The following is a 20,566-nucleotide window of genomic DNA, read 5'->3' on the forward strand; positions in this document are numbered from 1 at the left end:
TTCTTCTGCCAGTGAAAGGAAGGATCAGATTGGCTGCAGTAAGAAGGGAAAGGATGAAGGAGGTGAGAAAGAGGAATGGCAGGAGAGAGGATGGTGAGATGGAATTGACTGAATGCGAAACTTGAGAGCAGTAAATGAATATACAACCCATCTTGTCTGCCCATCCAGCCAACTAATTTAGCTTTACAATTTCCATCATTCCCTTAGAAGTCCCCTGTATTTATCCCATGCTTTGAGTTCACCTCCACTGGGAGGCTGTTCCATGCATCCACTACCCTCTCTGTAAAGAAATATTTCCTAAGATTACTCCTTCACCCTCATCCCATGACCCCTCATTCTAGAGCCTTCTTTCCATTAAGAGAGGCCTGGCTCCTGTTCATGGAAACCTTAGAGGTATTAAAATATGTGTCATATCTCCCCTATCTCACTTTTCCTCTAGGATATACATGTTTAGATCTTTAAGTCTGTCCCTTTATGAAGACCACTGACCATTTTATTAGACACCATCTGGACTGACTCCAGACGTTTATATCCTTTTGAAGGTATGGTCTCCAAAATTGTACACAATATTCCAAATGAGCTCTCACCAGGGACCTATACAGGGGCAATATCATCTCCCATTTTCTGCTAATCATTCTTCTCGCTATACAGCCAAGCATCTTTCTGGCTTTTGCCATTGCTTTAACCACTTTAAGATCATCAGATATAATCACCCTCAGATCCTGTTCTTCTTTTGTGCTTAGAAGAATTTCACCCCAATACTATACCTCTGCCTTGTGTTTTTGCAGCCTAAATGTATAACTCTGCATTTTGTTTTATTAGCTGTCAGACCCTGCCTAGACCATTCTCAAGTTTCTTTATATCTCTCCTCATATTTTCCATACCTTCCTGGTTGTCTACCCTGTTGCAGATTTTGGTATAATCGGCAAGAATACAAACCTTTCCCTGACAATACTTACGCAACATCACTAATTAAAATGTTGAAGAGAACTGGTCCAAGGGTTGATCTTTGAGGTAACTGCTAGTAATGCCCCCTCCTCAGAGTGAACTCCAATTGCCACTACCCTTTGTCACCTCCCACTCAGCCAGTTTCTAACCCAGCCAGTTACTCTAGGGTCCATACTAAGAGTGCTCAATTTATTTGTGTCACCTATGCAGAACCATGTCAAAGACCTTACTGAAAGACAAGTATACTACATTGAGTGCTCTCTCGTGATCCAACGCTCTGGTCACCCAATCAAAGAAATTAATCAGATTTGTCTGACAAAATCTACCTCTGATAAAATCATGCTGCCTCAGATCTTACAAACCAGTGGATTCCAGAAACTATTTTAGCAGCTATTACATTAATTTGCTCACCACCACCAACCAGTTTGCAGCTCCCATACTCTTCCATTCTTCCTCTTTCATGAACAGGAACCATATCTACCCCTCTCCAGTCCTCTAGAACTACTCCCAATTCTAAAAAAGCACTGAAAAGGTCAACCAGTGGAGCTGCCAGAATTTCAAGATCCCTTAATACCTTCGGATATATCCATCCTTCTCCATCACCTTATCTGAAATGAGGTCCATATTTAAAAGCATTTAGATGGATAACTCAGAAGTTTGGGCACTTATCTGACTAAATTCTAGCCTGCTAACTTATTAGCTGCCTAGAATTTATCCACATAAGTTAGAAGGAATTCCAGGGACATAACTGGGAGGCGTTGAATTCAGAGATAGCCAGATAAATGACTATGTTAGCTAGCTAAGTTATCAAATTGCGTTAGGACCTTAGCTCGTAATAACGCGTGAGATAAATACTGCATCGCAAAATGTGTATGCAAATTTAAAATTAGTATTCAAGTGGGAGGAGTAAATGGAAATGAGGGTTGGTTAATGTAGCATACAATAGAGTAACGCACAGCAACACAGGTTTTAATGCCAGAAATAACTACACCTTTTTTCTGTGTTACCAGCCGAAATGGTTTTTATTGCAAATGCCAAAGGGGGGGGGGGGGGGGGGGGGAAGAGAGCCTCTGTGAAGGCTCACTTATAATTTAACTTGTTATACCACTGTAAGAGGGGGCATTATGAACTCGGGGTGAGGTTTGTGGGGGTGGAGTAGATTTTGGGGGGGCAGTTTTACATATACAATCATAGGTTCGAACAGCAAAGTTGCCATCAGTGAAGATGGACTGGCATTTGAAGTGATGAAAGGTAAAAGAAAAGTAGATTTGTACACTCTTCCTAGCTTGATGCACTCTCTACTTATTTATTTATTTTATTGAAAATCTTTTCTATACCGTCGCTAAGTAATATACCATCGCAACGGCATAGTTAGCTGCAATCAAGCTAGGTAGAGAGTAAATTGTACAAATCTACTCTTCTTTTATTTATTTATTTATTTATTTATTTAGTTGGTCAACAAGCACAATTCTTTTAACTTTCATCACTCCAAATCACATTAAATCTTCACTGATAGCAATTGTGCTGTTCATACCTATGATTGTATATGTAAAACTGCCCCCCAAAACCAATCCCACCCCACAAACCTCACCCTGAATTACTAGTGTTCCCTTTTCTAGTGGTATAAATAGTTAACTTATATGTGACCTCTACAGAGGTTCTCTCTCTCAGCGTGTGTAACATGGGGTGCGATAAATGCATTCCATTTTGTGGTATTTTTATGCGGTAGCCTACCCTAACCATGTCCCTTTTTTATTGTGGGCGTTATTTCCACAATGTTTATAGCAATTTGATAATTCTAGGTCTAAGTCTGGCTAGATGAAAGAGCTGTCCTAATGTGAGCCAGATAAAGTTAGTCGGCTATCTTTAAGATTAGTGTGGCTCTTCTATTGAATATACCTTCAAAATCCCGTATGAGAGGCTTCTAAGAAAACTAAAAAGTCATGGGATAAGAGGCAATGTTCTTTTGTGGACTGCAAGCTGGTTAATAGACAAGAAACAGAAAGTGGGATTAAATTATGTTTTCCCAGGGGAAAAAGGTAAACAGTGGAGTGCCTCAGGGATCTGTATTTGGACCGATGCTTTTTAATATATTTATAAATGATCTGGAAAGGGGTATGACAAGTGAGGTGATCAAATTTGTGGATGACACAAAATTATGCAGAGTGGTTAAATCTCAAGTGGATTGTGATAAATTGCAGGACCACCTTGTGAGACTGGAAGATTGGGCTTCCAAATGGCAGAAGAAATTTAACATGGACAAGTGCAAAGTAATGTCTATAGGGAAAAATAACCCTTGCTGTAGTTACACAATGTTAGGTTCCATCTTAGGAGTCACAACCCAGGAAAGAGATCTGGGCATCATAGTAGATATAGATAATACATTGAAATCATCAGCTCAGTGTACTGTGGTGATCAAAAAAGAAAATAATGTTAGGAATTATTAAGAAGGGAATGGCAAATAAAGCAATGGACATCATAATGCCTCTGTATTGCTCCATGGTGAGACCGTATCTTGAATACTGTGTGCAATTCTGGTCGCCGCATCTCAAAAAAAATTACAATTGCACTGGAGAAAGTGTAGAGAAGGGCGACCAAAATGATAAGTGGCATGGAATGGCTCCCCTATGAGGAAAGGCTAAGGAAGTTAGGGCTGGTCACTTTGGAGAAGAGAAGACTGAGGGGTAATATGATAGAGGTCTATAGGGCTAATTTAAATATGTTGGAGTTAGTAAGTAGGTATGTTTCCTCCCCAACACATTTGGCGTCCAGAGAGTCTTACTGGTAACTACGGTGAGTTGTGTTTCATTTTGGGGTTTTAACAAATGTCCTGTATTTTATATATTTGGGGCTTTTTGCCTTATGATATATTTATATATATCTTTTGTTCAGGTAAAAGAGTTCCCCTGATGCATGCACGCCTTTAGTGCCAAAACATTGCAGCATCGGGAGATATTTGGGGAGACATTTTATGACCAGGTGATGCTTCGATATCTCAGGAGATATTTGGGAGAAACATTTTATGACCAGGTGACGCTTCGACATCTCTCATGTTCTGAGACCATGAGTCATCATATTCACGATGTTGGTCACAGAGCTGTAATATGAACGGCTTGTCCGGTGGAACTGTGGATGCACAACAGCATCAAGTTTAAAAACCTTGGCAGAGAGCAGTATAGGAAGTTACATCTTCCTGGCATTTGTAAATATCTTGTTGAACAACACCCACTGGACATTAGTCTAATAGTGGCTTTCATTATTCTGGCTGCTAATTTGAATTTATTCTACGATGTTGGATGCCTTCTTTGGTTCCACATAAGTTAAGTGAACTCTTTCTGGGTCTCTAGTCACACTAGGAGCTTTCCCATATGACTTATATGGCTCTTTGATAAGTTTAGGATTCATGAACCCGTGTTGGATATTGATGTTTCTCCTCTCAATACCTTATTCCAGCTATCATACCACAGAGAGCTATATAATTTTGTAGGACCACTAATTATATAGCTCTCTGTGATATGATAGCTGGAATAAGGTATTGAGAGGAGAAACCAGGTATACCAGCATTTTGATATATTGTTTACATTTCGGTGCCTGGAGTACACACAGAGTGTGTGAGAGCCGTTGGGTGTGATGGATATTTATGTTTAGTAGATGGTCCTTTTAATGTTTGGGATTGTTTATGTCTTGTAGCTATTTGTCTTATCTATGTACTTGATGTATGTTTGAGTGTCTTGAGTGATTTGTGTATTATATATATATATATTATATATACGTGGATGATTCTATTAAGGTGATGTTGTCAGACATCTTAACTAAATTGTACTAAGATTATAATACACTTTGTATTTCACTGTCACATGATAATATTTATAGTTTGAAATAAAGAACTGGTTTTGAATGGATAAAAACTATTTGTGATATGCTATCTATAAGACCACATAAAATATTGTAACATTTTTAGATTATACTGTTCTAGGTAGGTTTATTTTGGTTGCTCTTTCCTTTAGTTACATTCCTAACAAAAAGGTTAGTTGCCCTTATAATATTACATTTCAGTTTTGCCCACTGCTCTTCTCCACCTTTTAATTCTTAAGAAGATAAAACAGACTTTCATATTGGGATTTGCCAGTACTTCCAAGTGACCCAGATTGGCCACTGTTGGAAATGGGATGCTGAGCTTGATGGACCATTAATCTAATTCAGCATGGCATTTATGTTCTTATGTTAACACAAATCCAAAAAATCTCAGGAAAATTCCATGCCTGTAAAGTGTTTTAAAATTTTGCTGGTTTTTTTTTTTTTTAATCTGGTATTGTAATACCAAAGGTCATGCTAATACTTATGGTGCCTTCATGTTTCTGTTTCATATTTGTCCTGTTACTAAACATTTTCATAAATCTCTCAAATCACATAAGTATATACTTTCTGAAAAAAACGAACAACTAACAAGACAACCACTTTTCTCTGGAGATTAGTAATACAGGTCAACAGGAAATCCTTTATTATAGAAGACTGTCACCTTCCTGCGTGTTTCTAGAATGTACAAGACACACTAAGTAACATAAAGCAGCATCAATTATTGGGTGACATGCATTGTATCAGTTTTAGCTGCTGGTTGAATAAGAAGTTTGAAATTATCTGTAGGTATCTATTTGTGGTAGAATTGCTTGCTTAATTCTGCTGGTTAAGTGGCAAGTACAGGGAGAAAGAAATGTCCTATAAATGTTAAAGAAGGCTTATCATGCTACAATCCAATAGAGGACCGTTCTAACTAACAGGTCAATCCAGTAAAGTGTGCTCCGTCGGAGCGCACTGTCACCCTGCTCTGGACGCGTGTTTTCCCTTACCCCTTATTCAGTAAGGGGAGGAAAACACGCGGCCCACCCGCGGCACCTAATAGCGCCCTCAACATGCAAATGCATGTTGATGGCCCTATTAGGTATTCCCGAGCGATCCAGTAAGTAAAATGTGCAGCCAAGCCGCACATTTTACTCTAAGAAATTAGCGCCGCCCAAAGGTCGGCGCTAATTTCTTCCGGCGCCAGGAAAGTGCACAGAAAAGCAGTAAAAACTGCTTTTCTGTGCACCCTCCGACTTAATATCATAGCGATATTAAGTCGGAGGTCCCCAAAAGTAAAAAAAAAGTAAAAAAAAAAAAAAAAAAATTTTTGAATTCGGCCCGCGGCTGTCGGGCCGAAAACCGGACGCTCAATTTTGCCGGCGTCCGGTTTCCGAGCCCGTGGCTGTCAGCGGGCTCGAGAACCGACGCCGGCAAAATTGAGCGTCGGCTGTCAAACCCGCTGACAGCCGCCGCTCCAGGCCAAAAGGAGGCGCTAGGGACGCGCTAGTGTCCCTAGCGCCTCCTTTTCCTCGTTTGCACCGCGTCGCCTCATTTAAATACTGGATCGCTCGCACCGGCGAGGGGCCGGTGCGCGCGCCGGGAGAGCAGGCGTTCGTCCGCTCTCCCACGGACTTTACTGGATCGGGCTGTGAGCTGGAAGCCCAAAGGAGCAAAAGAAAACTGCTAGGCCCCAAACAAAACCAAATTAAAAAAAAAAATATATATATAGATAGATATATAGATATAATTTTTGGTTGCACAATTCCATCCTCTCTCTCTCATTTCCCTCTCACAGGATACCCAGCCCTATGTCAGATATCCAGGTGGATTGTCTCTAGTTTCTTCCGTCAATAGGCAGGCAGCTACTTACTCTAAAATGTGCACAAAAAAATGTTGGCTTTTTTGTTCTTCTTATCATTCAAGTTTCACTCAATATCACTACGAAGGCCAGGAAAATTGTAGAGGTACCTAGAGCCATCTGGTGGTACAAAATAAAAAGTACAGGAATTTTCCTGAAGGCAGAACTGTTTCTTCCCTGTTTGTGGGATGAACTAAGCAAAGCAAAATGGACCATTAGGTTAAAACAGAACTTGTATCAAACAGTCTAGGACTTATCCTTAACAAGCAACAGCAGCATATAAAGAATTGCATCTTGTAAGTTTTACTTAAAAGCATAGAATATGATACCAGATTAGGACCTTCAGGCTCATCTAGTTTGCCCAGTTTCATCCCTGGTGCAATGCCATTAACCCCAGTTGACCTCTGGCTTTTCCCCTACTTTGTAACTAGGGATCCTCTGTGCTTTTCATATGCTTTTCTGTTTTTGTCTTCAGCCCCACTGCTGGGAGACTGTTCCAAGCACCTACCACCATGAACAAATATTTTCTGATGCTGCCCCCAAGTCGACCTCCTTGGATCCCCATACCATTTCTTGATCTATGGCATTCTTTCCTCCAATAAGGACTGATTTCTTACTTTGCTTTATTCTATTAGCTGAAAACAAATAAGGCTAATTCCTTTGGGATCAGCTAGTAAATAAGCCTCTAGAATGCATTCTGACAAAATTGAGATCCAGTAAGCTTGTTACAATTAATAATATACAAAAGAAGGCCCACAATATAAAAAGCTAACCAATAAAACAATCAAAACACAATAAGCAAGCAAAATAAATTCTTATTTGAACAAATTTATACCCAGTTCTCCAAACAAGTGTATTCATTGTTCATAAAAGAGAGTGAAAAAAGGTACATTCAATTCATACATAACCAAACTGAGCAAAGTCGGTCTGATCATTTTAAATTGTAATCATTATATACCTTAAAAAAAAGTTTTTTTAAAAATGTATTGTCTTTGTCTATCACTCAAATATCCATATGCTTATTAATTTGAAAAATGTGAAATTATCACCCAATGAATTTATTTTAAAAGACGAAAAGACTAACTTCAGTGTAATATTATAACATCTTTCAAGGATTCCACTGGTATTGCTTGCAGTTATTCTTACAAAATATCTCAATGTGCTGAATTTATATATATATATATACAGTATCACTGAATATTCAGATAATCCTGACCAATCAAGTTTACTCAAAACATCTTTATCATATGAACTGAATGTCTTCCCCAGTTATATTTAGTGATTTAAGTGACATGATTTTATAATTCCCCTTCCCAAAACATACCTAATCCGATCATTACAGTGATGGTCCTCTGCCAGGGCTCCCAATGGACACCTACAATCATGCACCCTGAATCCAGCCATTGTGTGTCACCCTTGGGCAATGACCATGACTTCCTGTTCTCTGTTGACACTCTCTGTGTAGTACACCCAGCTAGCCTGGACAGCAAAAGACCCAACATGAGGAATGAAAGGGGAACCTCCAAATTAGCAGTACATAGTATTGTATGTTATACTACCAGCATACCATAGCTCTAGGATTGTGTTTTTTGTTTGCTTTAAAGCCTTGATTTCTCTTTAGAAAGCCTTGGGGGGGGGGGGGGGGAGTGGGATCAGTACCATAGCTCAGTGATTGTAGCATGGCACTGCCATGAGCCACCGGACCTTGCAAGACTAGAAGATTGAATCTGCCATTTGGATGCCCAATTTAATGTGAACAAGTGCAAAGTGATGTACATAAGGAAAAGTAACCCATGCTATAGTTACTTGATGTTAGATTACATACTAGGAGTTACCACCCAGGAAAAAGTTCTAAGTGTCATAGTGGATAATATATTGAAATCTTCAGCTCAGTGTGCTGTGGCAGTCGAGAAAGCAAACAGAATATTAGGAATTAATAGGAAGGGAATAGTGAATACAATGGAAAATGTCATAATGCTTCTGTATCGCTGCATGGTGAGACCGCACCTTGAGTACTGTGTGCAATTCTGGTCGCCTCATCTCAAAAAAGATATAGGTGCACTGGAGAAGGTACAGAGAAGGGCAACCAAAATGATAAAGGGGATGGAATGGCTCCCCTATGAGGAAAGGCTAAAGAGGTTAGGGCTGTTCAGTTTGGAGAAGAGACAGCTGAGGGAAAATATGCTAGAGGTCTATAAAATCATGAGAGGATTAGAATGGCTAAATGCAAATTAGTGATTTATTCTTTCATATATTAGGATTAGGGGGCATGCTATAAGTTAGCAAGTAGCACATTTAAAACAAATCAGAGAAAATTATTTTTCACTGAACACACAATTGAGCTTTGGAATTCATTGCAGGAGGAGTAGGTTAGGGCAGTTAGTGTAGCTGGGTTTAAAAAAAGACTTGGATAAGTTCTTGGAAATGTCCATAAACTACTATTAATCAAGTTGATTTGGGGAATAGCCATTGCTATTACTGGCATTAGTAGCATAGGATCTATTTAAGGTTTGGGTACTTGCCAAGTACTTGAAACCTGGATTGGCCACTGTTGAAAACAGGATGCTGGGCTTGATGGACCCTCGGTCTGACCCAGTATGGCAACTTCTTAGGTTCTTATGTCTCTACCCAGGAGAATTTATAACAGAGTGTAAAAGAAATCAAAGTTTTAAAAAAACTCCTCCAGAGTCATGATCTTCAATTAATAAACTAAACAATACTAAAAAACACAAACTTCTTGTACAGAAATTATTTAGTTGAAACATTTTATTTCTTAGAGAGATTACACCACCGGTTAGCCATCTGATGTGCCAAGTAATATCACATCGCATAAAATGATGATCAACATGAGGAAGACCAGCAGATGCTCATAAACAGGTTTTTGTTTTTATGAATAGTGCAGTCTTGCTAGCAGTAGGACAATGTTTGTGAAATGGTTCACTTCCTCTGCTGAGAGGATCTGTAAACAATTTGTGCATCCACAGCATTTTGTGGTTCTTCTCTTGTGTGGGATCCCTCTGAACAATATGCTGTAGGTCTGTGAATAAAATAGGTTCTGCCTACTCAAAGAATTGTATCTGTAAGTTTCTTTCTTGACAGCAGTGTATGACATCCTAGAGCCCTCTCGGCGTGGCTCAAGACAGTCTGCTGCCTGAGGCAGGAGACAAAATGGTGGCCCCCTCCTTCAAGGTGCAGTACAGGTGAAAGCACCAAGAAGGCCCTGTCCGCCTTGGAGTCTGGCTCTTTTGGTAATTGGGGGCAGGGCTCCCAGAGGCATGGCAGATAGAGTATCAGTGCTAATATTTCTAAGGAACTGGCAATTCGGCCACATGCCTAGGATTCCTAGCACCTGCCTCAGCATCGTCCCCCTGGGAGGCTGATGACTGATGGGAGTCTGTCTTAGACTGGTACAGGGATATCAGACATGATCGGTGAACTTTACAGCCTTTCATCCCCCTTCCCTCCTCTCCCCACACAATTAAAAAGTATGCATTTTTTTTCCATTTTCAAATGTCTTATTAATTGCTTCCCCAACCTAAAAAGGGAGATTTTATATGGAAAAAGGACATTCAAAGTTCAATCTTCTGAGATAAAAGTATCATTTATGATATATTTTATTTACATGCACTACAGAAAAGACACTTGGATCCCATATGGTATTAGGCCAATTGTAAAGTGCATTGGGTGTGGACCTGCCCACAGAAAGCCATGAATTACAATATAGCAAACCTCCATACCTCAAACAGTAACAACCCATATTATGACAAAGCAACACTGCAAACAACATAAGAAATGCTATCCTGGGTCAGACCAAGTTCCATGGAGCCCAGCATCCTGTCTCTGACAGTGGCCAGTCCAGCTCACAAGTACCTGTTAGATCCCCAATAGTTTATCTGTTTCTTATATTTCACTCCCAGGGATAAGCATTGGCTTTCCCAACTCTGCCTAATAACTGTTTACGGACTTTTCTTCAGAAACTTGTCCAATTCTCTTTTGAACCCAACTATGGCCTGGATTGGTCGTAGACCTTAGAGAATCCAGCGGTAACGGGGGGCGGGCGAAGCGGGGGGCAGTCCTGCGATAGCCGGCAGCGATCGCACCTCCGCTGTGCGATCACTGCCGACTTTCGGACTGAATAACTACACCATAAAGTAGAGATGTTTAAAATCATGAGAGGTCTAGAACGGGTAGATGTGAATCGGTTATTTACTCTTTTGGATAGTAGAAAGACTAGGGGGCACTCCATGAAGTTAGCATGGGGCACATTTAAAACTAATCGGAGAAAGTTCTTTTTTACTCAACGCACAATTAAACTCTGGAATTTGTTGCCAGAGAATGTGGTTAGTGCAGTTAGTATAGCTGTGTTTAAAAAAGGATTGGATAAGTTCTTGGAGGAGAAGTCCATTACCTGCTATTAAGTTCACTTAGAGAATAGCCACTGCCATTAGCAATGGTTACATGGAATAGACTTAGTTTTTGGGTACTTGCCAGGTTCTTATGGCCTGGATTGGCCACTGTTGGAAACAGGATGCTGGGCTTGATGGACCCTTGGTCTGACCCAGTATGGCATTTTCTTATGTTCTTAAGGTTGATGCCAGTTGTAGTTACTGTTTTTTTCTTGTTTGGGTTTGAATGGTTGAATTGATTGTAGATGGATTGTTGTTAAGGATGATCATTGATGTAGACTGTATGGAAGAGGAAAGTTTTTAGGGTCCTTCTTGAACTTTTTGAAGTTAGATTGAGTTCTTAAATAAGGCAGTAGAGAGTTCCATTTTTGGGGGGAAGCAATGGAGAATGCTCTGTTTCTAGTAGTGACAGTCTTGCATAGTTTTTCAGTGCACTGCCCTTCCCTGGACAAGGTCTTAATATTCAGCTCTCCAATTGACAAGTTTCGCTGGGTAACGGGTTGGTTACAGTATCAATTTCTTAAAGTTTAGCATTCTCACTAGGACAACTTTCTTTGGCCATCTTCATATCCCAGAACATTCAGGCAAATGCTTCAGATGTAGTTTATCATTCAGCACAATATATCACTCTCCTCAGAGATCTGTGTTTTGTTAGCCTGTAAATCTTGCTCTTGTGAGTATTTCAAATTCTGCATATTATAATTTATTACTTGGATTTATTTCCTACCTTTTTGAATATGGAAATTCAAAGTGAATTACAACAATAGAAATTTAGCTTAGAAACAGGTCATTTGTAGCCTCAGTTTACAGAGGTGTAAACAATTACAGGATAGCAGCGATATCAAAATGCAATTCAACATAATAATATGCACTTCAGGCCAAACTCTAAAACAGATCAAGAATCCTGACTAATATAATAAAATCCAATGTCTGTATATCATGCTCCCATAAAAAACTCTGACATCCTAAAGTCTCTTGTTGACTAATCAGAAATGTATTCTTATTATAATTAGCTTTTGAATCAGTTGTCGAGTAGCCAAGCTGCCAGTGGAAAGCTTTCCACAAACAGAAAAACTGAGAGTGGAGTGGCAGTCGCACTGCTGAAGGTGATTATTAAGGCTGGGAAGTGGACACTGCCGAGGCAGGAAATGGATGCTGCATTGGCAGGGGCCGAGAGGGCTGTCAACCCATTCTGCTAAGGGGGCAGACAGACTGGGGGGAGAATCAAGATTGAGGGAAGCTGAGGATGACAGTGGGGCTACTTGGTGGGGAGGCATCAAGGGAGCTGACTGAAGCTTGAGCCTGATGCTGGGGGGGGGGGGGTGGAAGAAGTAGGGTAGAAGGGACAGAGGATTGAGAAAGAGGGGCAGAGAGAAAAGTACTGGGAGTTGAGCAGAAAAGCACAATAAAAATACACACGATGTTAAGAACGACTTTGGAAATTTGGGGTTCCACGTATGGTACACATTTTCAGTCTTAAGAAGGAATGGACTGCATGTATACTACACTGCAAACTTTCCAAACTCTCGAATCAGGTCATTTTTGATTGGCATACTTCAACCAAAAGCAGACAAAGAGCATATCCCCTGTAGCAGCCAGTGTTTAGAGCTAACAAAAGCTCAGGGTAATTACAGTTTCCGGGCTGTATCCAAAACTTTTTTTTTTTTTTTTATAATAGATGTATATCACTTGCAGAGGAAATTGCATGTTAAGGGGAGTATGAGATAAGATTTAAACAAAGAAAATGCTAGTGCTTCGGAGGTCTCTAATCACTGATCTGCAAAGAGAAAAAGCTATCTAAATAGGTGCAGAGATATTTTACAGTGGCATTACCAGTTAAAACAAGATGCATGAACACTTTATGATGCCTAGTATCCTTCTTTGGAACAGAAATTTGCATGCAGTTATAACTATTAAACCAATTGCAAGGCAGCTTCCAAAATGCTCCAGTGTCACAGTGAGCTCTGATCTCCCTGAAATTTCAGTTGGTTGCCTGGTCCTCTACAGGAAAGGAAAAGTCACAGGTATGCTAAGTGGAGGGGACACTGCTACCAACTATAGCAGAAATTTGGTTGAAAGAGAATGAACACTTCAAAAGTTATCAGGGGAGGAGGAGGACAGACAGATAATCCTAGAATGCCAGTATCCCTGCAGGATACAAGGCTAATATTCATATATATATATATGAATGGAATATATATATATATATATAATTTTATTTTTTTTTAGACAGTTTAGTTATATTTTTTTATTTAAATATTTAACTCTTAAGAAATCATCAATGTTTAAAGTTTTGGAAAAGCTCTCATTAGATTCTTAATAATCAGCATGGCTATGTAGATGATTACACTTCTGTATTGATCCTTATCAGAACCCCAGTCAGCTGTGTATGTGACCATGAACAGCCAAGAATGAACTCAGCAAAGGAGATTTTTTAAAAATAGAAGACATGGCCATAAAATATTTTCATAAATTCTGAATACCAGATATTGGGAAGATATAAGAAATATTATGATTAGATAAGGCACAGGAACAAGATCAAAAGAAGAAGCTATAAAGCCAAGAAATAAACCAAGGTTCTGACTGTCCAATTTTGGCCTCTATTCCCAAACCCCTCCTCTGCTCCCTGGGCTGACAACATTCATGGTACCCAGAGCAGGGAATATCAGCAATAGCACAAATACTTATATCTATACATGGGATTCAGGTAGAACATACCAGGTTCAGGAGGGAGCTGTGGTCTGTGCCCCCCAACCAGGAATGTCGCTGCAATGGCTGCATTATAGAGCGTGGGGAGGAATGAGGAAAAGAAAATCCCTGGCCATCACTGTAGCTCTGGAACCCCTGTCCTAAAAATGGCAGTAAGAAGAATTCAAGGCAACTTTGGCTAGGAAGGCAACTCAAATGTGGTTGCTGCCAAGCAAGGTTACCAAAAACACCCAAAAAAAACCCCAAAATTGATATTCTGAGGATTTTAGCTAAGATTGTAAACTTAATACACGCTAAATCAAAATTCACTCTTCTAAACTGCTGGTGATGTGTAGTTTTCTCTAGAAGTCACCTAACACATCAATATGACATTTTTAAAAAGCAGAAATTTCAAGGAAGCAGAAATTCAAATACACTTCAGTGAGCAAACAGTATACTAGCAGGCAATTCATGAAACATTTTCATACTTCAGCAGCTGTTTCTGAAACACGTGCTGCCTTTTCCAATTGTGCAGAACAATTTCCCTTTTTTAAACAGAACTAATCAATAACATCAGTATTCTAAAAAAAAAAAAAAAAAAAAGCAAAGTATTCCAGAAGGTAATGTTCTTAAGAGAATTTAGCTCTAAAAAAAGGAAATGGGAAAGCTTTTCTTTCACTGACAACGCATAAAAGTGACACTAGTGAGCAACACAGAGCTACTACATAACATGCACGCAAAAAAAGACATGATAAAGTATTCAAGCAATAAGAGAACAGTGTTCACACTGACCAGTTATAACAACACAAGGCAAACTAGTTTTCAGCAATGCCTCCTCACCTTATAAAATGGTTAGTACCACAATCACCAACCTCATCTTTCTAAATTTATAGAATGTTCTGAGACCAAAACCTGACAGCTAGCCTGAGGCAGATGCTAAATTTTGTCTGTGCTTTATATTTAAAAAAAAAAAGAAAAAAGGAAGAATAGCTGATCTGATGAATTATTTCAGGCTTAATGAACTCAGTTTTACAAGGCAAAATGATTTGCACGCTAGGGGTCCTTCTTCGATGAAAAGCACCCATAAATAAGCCAAAGCTACTGTCAAACAACTAATTTCAAAGTCTGCAAACGCAAATGTATCAATACAATGCCAAGGTTTCTGTCCAAAATGCAATAGCAGTTGCTTGAGTGCTCTGATTTACACTGAGCCCGCAGATCTAGTTTTAGAATGGAAGATTTAAAACTTTGGAGACAATCTCTAGGTTCTACGGCAAAAGGGGTTATATACCCGCGAACAAATTCAAAATCTTAACAATATGCTTAACTTGCTCTTATTGGTAGTTTAGCATTTTTGTTTTTTTTAATACAAGTTGGAAATCCAGAAGAAATCATAAGAGTGTATTACAATCACATGCAAAATGAAAGATAGAAAGTGTTGAATTATAGCATACCTGAGGCTGCTGATGGCATCAAATTTATCAAAGAAGATATAAATTAAAGAAATCTGGAGAACTCGCAGTACATATTTTATTTGGCTTTAATACTAATGAAATGAAAAGCATTTTTTAAACAAAAAAGCAAAGAAAACTAGCAAAGTGAACAATGCATGCAGTGCGATATATTTACAAAATGCATGAAGATCAGACAAGATTCCCTTCTTTCCCAACCAGTCTCCTAATATTTCCAGCGACTACATCACAGCATCATAATCATCATCATCTTCATGCTTCCTCTTCAGTGGGTTGGACTCCATGGAAGAGTTCTGTGATGATACCATGTTGGTTGTAATAAGAATGTTTTTTGATCCAATTAATGAAGGATTAATAAGGACATTTTGAACTGTGGGTGTAGAAGGTGTTACTGTTAAGATAAAGAGAAAAAAAAAAGGATGACTAGGTGCCTATTTGGTAAAGATTTTATATTTTCATTAGGTTAATGCCTGCGAATCTCCAACTAAATTATTAAATGGATTCTCTGCGAAGTGAAACTTCATTTTTCATATAGACCCACGACAGAAATCTAGATCCAGAATTTCAGAGTGTGCAGTAAGATATAACTTTAAAGCATATAAGTGAAATCCTAAATAACATGTGTTTTCACAAATTATCTATGGGAGCTGTCCACTATCTGGAAGTACTGCCTTTAGTATGGCATATAAAAATGTTTTAAAATTGTATCAACAGTTCATTCTTCAATTTATGATTTGGCTCAGATAAAATTTAACTAAGACATTCACTGTACTTTAAATTTTATGATTTTGTTTAAAGAAAATTGTCCATTTAAGAATATTCCTTAGTGGTGCAATTCAAACCTCTTTACAAGTTATGCATCTTTGCACCTCAGAATGGCCCAAATTTAGAAGCCTTCCAGGTTCTCCAAATACACAGCTCTTCAATTTGGAGAACCCAGGAAAAGATATGAATCCACCATGTTGTAGGAATTTATTTTTACAAAGGAGAAAATCAGTAGAACAATAGTACTACACTTTAGCATGCATGTCAAGTGAAGTGATTGGTCATTTTTATTTATCAAGCTTTTTCTCCTCCTCTTGTCATGATATTGTACTGAATTACAAATAAACACAGATAATCAATAAAACAAAAATAAATACAATAAAATACCATAAAAACATAACATATACATCTTACCCATAACAATCACTCAATTTATCATAACAAATCATCATCCAAGCCACAGAAACATCATCATACTACCGTCCACCTGGTCAAGATGGGGAGACTGACAGTGAAATGCTAAGAGAAATTAGGGAAGCTAACCAATTGGTAATGCGGGTAATAATGGGAGACTTCAATTACCCCAATATTGACTGGGTAAATGTATCATCAGGACACGGTAGAGAGATAACGTTCTTAGATGGAATAAATGATAGCTTTATGGAGCAATTGGTTCAGGAACCGACGAGAGAGGGAGCAATTTTAGATCTAATTCTCAGTGGAGCACAGGATTTGGTGAAAGAGGTAACGGGTAACAGGTAACGATGGTGGGGCCGCTTGGCAATAGTGATCATAACATGATCAAATTTGAATTGACTGGAAGGGGGACAGTAAGCAAATCCACGGCTCTCATACTAAACTTTCAAAAGGGAAACTTTGATAAAATGAGAAAAATTGTTAGAAAAAAAACTGAAAGGAGCAGCTACAAAAGTAAAAAAGTGTGCAAGAGGCATGGTCATTGTTAAATAATACCATCCTAGAAGCACAGTCCAGATGTATTCCACACATTAAGAAAGGTGGAAAGAAGGCAAAACGATTGGTTAAAAGGGGAGGTGAAAGAAGCTATTTTAGAGAAAAGATCTTCATTCAAAAATTGGAAGAAGGATCCAACAGAAGAAAATAGGATAATGCATAAACGTTGGCAAGTTAAATGTAAGACATTGATAAGACAGGCTAAGAGAGAATTTGAAAAGAAGTTGGCCGTAGAGGCAAAAACTCACAGTAAAAACTTTTTTAAATATATCCAAAGCAGAAAGCCTGTGAGGGAGTCAGTTGGACCATTAGATGATCGAGGAGTTAAAGGGGCACTTAGAGAAGATAAGGCCATCGTGGAAAGATTAAATGATTTCTTTGCTTCGGTGTTTACTGAAGAGGATGTTGGGGAGGTACCAGTACTGGAGAAGGTTTTCATGGGTAATGATTCAGATGGACTGAACTAAATCACGGTGAACCTAGAAGATGTGGTAGACCTGACTGAGAAACTGAAGAGTAGTAAATCACCTGGACCGGATGGTACACACCCCAGAGTTCTGAAGGGTCTAAAACATGAAAATTCAGACTTATTAGTAAAATTATGTAACCTATCATTAAAATCATCCATTGTACCTGAAGACTGGAGGATAACTAACGTAATCCCAATATTTAAAAAGGGCTCCAGGGGTGATCCGGGAAACTACAGACCGGATAGCCTGACTTCAGTGCCAGGAAAAATAGTGGAAAGTGTTCTAAACATCAAAATCACAGAATATATAGAAAGACATGTTTAATGGAACAAAGTCAGCATGGCTTTACCAAGGCAAGTCTTGCCTCACAAATCTGCTTCACTTTTTTGAAGGAGTTAATAAACATGTGGATAAAGGTGAACCGGTAGATGTAGTGTACTTGGATTTTCAGAAGGCGTTTGATAAAGTTCCTCATGAGAAGCTTCTAGGAAAAGTAAAAAGTCATGGGGTAGGTGGCGATGTCCTTTCGTGGATTACAAACTGGCTAAAAGACAGGAAACAGAGAATAGGATTAAATGGACAATTTTCTCAGTGGAAGGGAGTGGGCAGTGGAGTGTCTCAGGGATCTGTATTGGGACCCTTACTTTTCAATATATTTATAAATGATCTGGAAAGAAATGCGACGAGTGAGATAATCAAATTTGCAGATGATTCCAAATTGTTCAGAGTAGTTAAATCACAAACAGATTGTGATAAATTGCAGGAAGACCTTGTGAGACTGGAAAATTGGGCATCAAAATGACAGATGAAATTTAATGTGGATAAGTGCAAGGTGATGCATATAGGGAAAAATAACCCATGCTATAATTACACAATGGTAGGTTCCATATTAGGTGCTACAACCCAAGAAAGAGATCTAGGCGTCATAGTGGATAACACATTGAAATTGTCGGTTCAATGTGCTGCAGCAGTCAAAAAGGAAAACAGAATGTTGGGAATTATTAGAAAGGGAATGGTGAATAAAACAAAAATGTCATAATGCCTCTGTATCGCTCCAAGGTGAGATCGCACCTTGAATACTGTGTACAATTCTGGTCGCCGCATCTCAAAAAAGATATAATTGCGATGGAGAAGGTACAGAGAAGGGTGACCAAACTGATAAGGGGAATGGAACAGTTCACCTATGAGGAAAGGCTAAAGAGGTTAGGACTTTTCAGCTTGGAGAAGAGAAGGCTGAGGGGGGATATGATAGAGGTGTTTAAAATCATGAAAGGTCTAGAACGGGTAGATTTGAATCGGTTATTTACTCTTTCGGATAATAGAAAGACTAGGGGGCACTCCATGAAGTTAGCGTGTGGCACATTTAAACTAATCAGAGAAAGTTCTTTTTCACTCAACGCACAATTAAACTCTGGAATTTGTTGACAGAGGATGTGGTTAGTGCAGTTAGTATAGCTATGTTTAAAAAAGGATTGGATAAGTTCTTGGAGGAGAAGTCCATTACCTGCTATTAATTGAGTTGACTTGGAAAATAGCCCTGCTATTACTAGCAATGGTAACATGGAATAGGCTTAGTTTTTGGGTACTTGCCAGGTTCTTATGGCCTGGATTGGTCACTGTTGGAAACAGGATGCTGGGCTTGATGGACCCTTGGTCTGACCCAGTATGGCATGTTCTTATGTTCTTACGATCAGTTGTATTTCAAAAATACAAGCCATTCAAAGAAATACTTGGTCTGTTTCTCTTGGGGGATAAACCAAAATCTCACAAAACCCAGCATTCTTTCGTAAGAAATACTTGGAGAGGGGTGATCTTGCCATCCAAATTCACCAATTACTTTGGAAGTCTTGGATTCTTTGAATATGAATCACAAGCCATGTCTTCTGGAACAAAGTGAAAACTCAGCTTTTAAAAACTCATTACAAACACGATTCTGTAGGCAAAACTGAGCACAACCAAATGTACAAAATGGAGAAAAAAATGCATCATTCTCTGCTCCTGAGTTTCAAAAAGTTGTATAGAAAAAAAATCAAGAATTTCTTAAAATTAATTTACTGTGTACTTATGGGAGAGAAAGCACAGTTGTTTACCTGTAATAGGTATTCTCCTAAGACAGCAGGATGTTAGTTCTCACTAACAATGTAGTGAGATGTAATGTAATGATTGTTATGTTATAATTTTATGTATGTATCTTCGAATATGTAAACCGCCTAGACGGATAGATCCCTACCCTTTGTGCGGTATATAAAAAAAAAAAAAAAAAAAATTATTTTAAATAAATAAATGTGGGTGAAATCATCCGATGGATTCCAGCATGGAAAACCTTTTCCAAAGTTTCTAGAACCTTTAACCAGCAAGTTACTATCCGTGCGTCCACGTGAGGTCCCCTTCAGTCTCGTAGATGAAAATATATGAGGAAAAAAATTAAACAACAAACCAAAAGGAGAACCCAACTCCATGGGGAGGTGAGCAGGATTCCTGAGGACTAACATCCTGCTGGTCCTAGGAAAACACCTGTTACAGGTATGCAACTGCGCTTTGTACTAGGACAAGCAGGATTGAAGTCCTCACATGTAGGTGATTACAGAACTCCAGACTGCCCCATTCGAACAGAGAGACCCACAGTAGCCGAACAAGGTACTAATGAGCACAACACAACTGCGGTGCTGTGGGGAAAAAGGGGCAGTCTGGTCCCACAGAGAGCATGATGAAAACTGTTGGGTTCAGGACTCGAATAGATTGCGTAGGACAGACTGGTCAAAAGCACTGTCCTGGCGACTATCCCTGTCAAGGCAGTAGAGAGCCGCAAATGTGTGGAGAGAACTCCAGGTCGCGGCCCTGCAGATTTCGGCAACAGGGACCGCGCGCAGGTGGGTCACTGATGCCGCCATAGCCCGCACAGAGTGAGCCTTCACCCTGCCAGTCAGCTGGAGGCCTGCCTGCTCGTAACAGAAGGCAATACAATCCGCCAGCCAGTTGGACATGGTCTGCTTCCCCACTGCCTTTCCCAGCCTACTGGGGTCAAAAGACAGTAAGAGCTGAGTAGACTGTCCATAGTTTGCTGTACGGCCCAAGTAGAAAGCAAGCGCTGGCCTGCAGTCCAGGGTGTGGAGAGCACGTTCCCCTGGGTGAGAATGAGGCTGTGGG

At 39.3% G+C, this 20,566-nt stretch overlaps 1 protein-coding gene across 3 annotated transcripts in view; it reads right to left on the reverse strand.

Moving 5' to 3' along the window:
- Positions 1-15,252: 15,252 nt before the first annotated feature.
- Positions 15,253-20,566, reverse strand: part of TAF9B (TATA-box binding protein associated factor 9b) — a 50,463-nt gene continuing 45,149 nt past the window's right edge. For all 3 annotated transcript variants that reach the window (XM_029606520.1, XM_029606518.1, XM_029606519.1), the window contains exon 7: positions 15,253-15,603. In XM_029606520.1, coding sequence (XP_029462380.1) covers positions 15,434-15,603 — 170 coding nt within the window. In that variant the 3' untranslated portion in view covers positions 15,253-15,433. The remainder of the gene's footprint in view (positions 15,604-20,566) is intronic.

This window comes from Rhinatrema bivittatum, chromosome 6 (genome assembly GCF_901001135.1).
Source record: "Rhinatrema bivittatum chromosome 6, aRhiBiv1.1, whole genome shotgun sequence".
In the NCBI taxonomy this organism is placed as follows: domain Eukaryota; kingdom Metazoa; phylum Chordata; class Amphibia; order Gymnophiona; family Rhinatrematidae; genus Rhinatrema; species Rhinatrema bivittatum.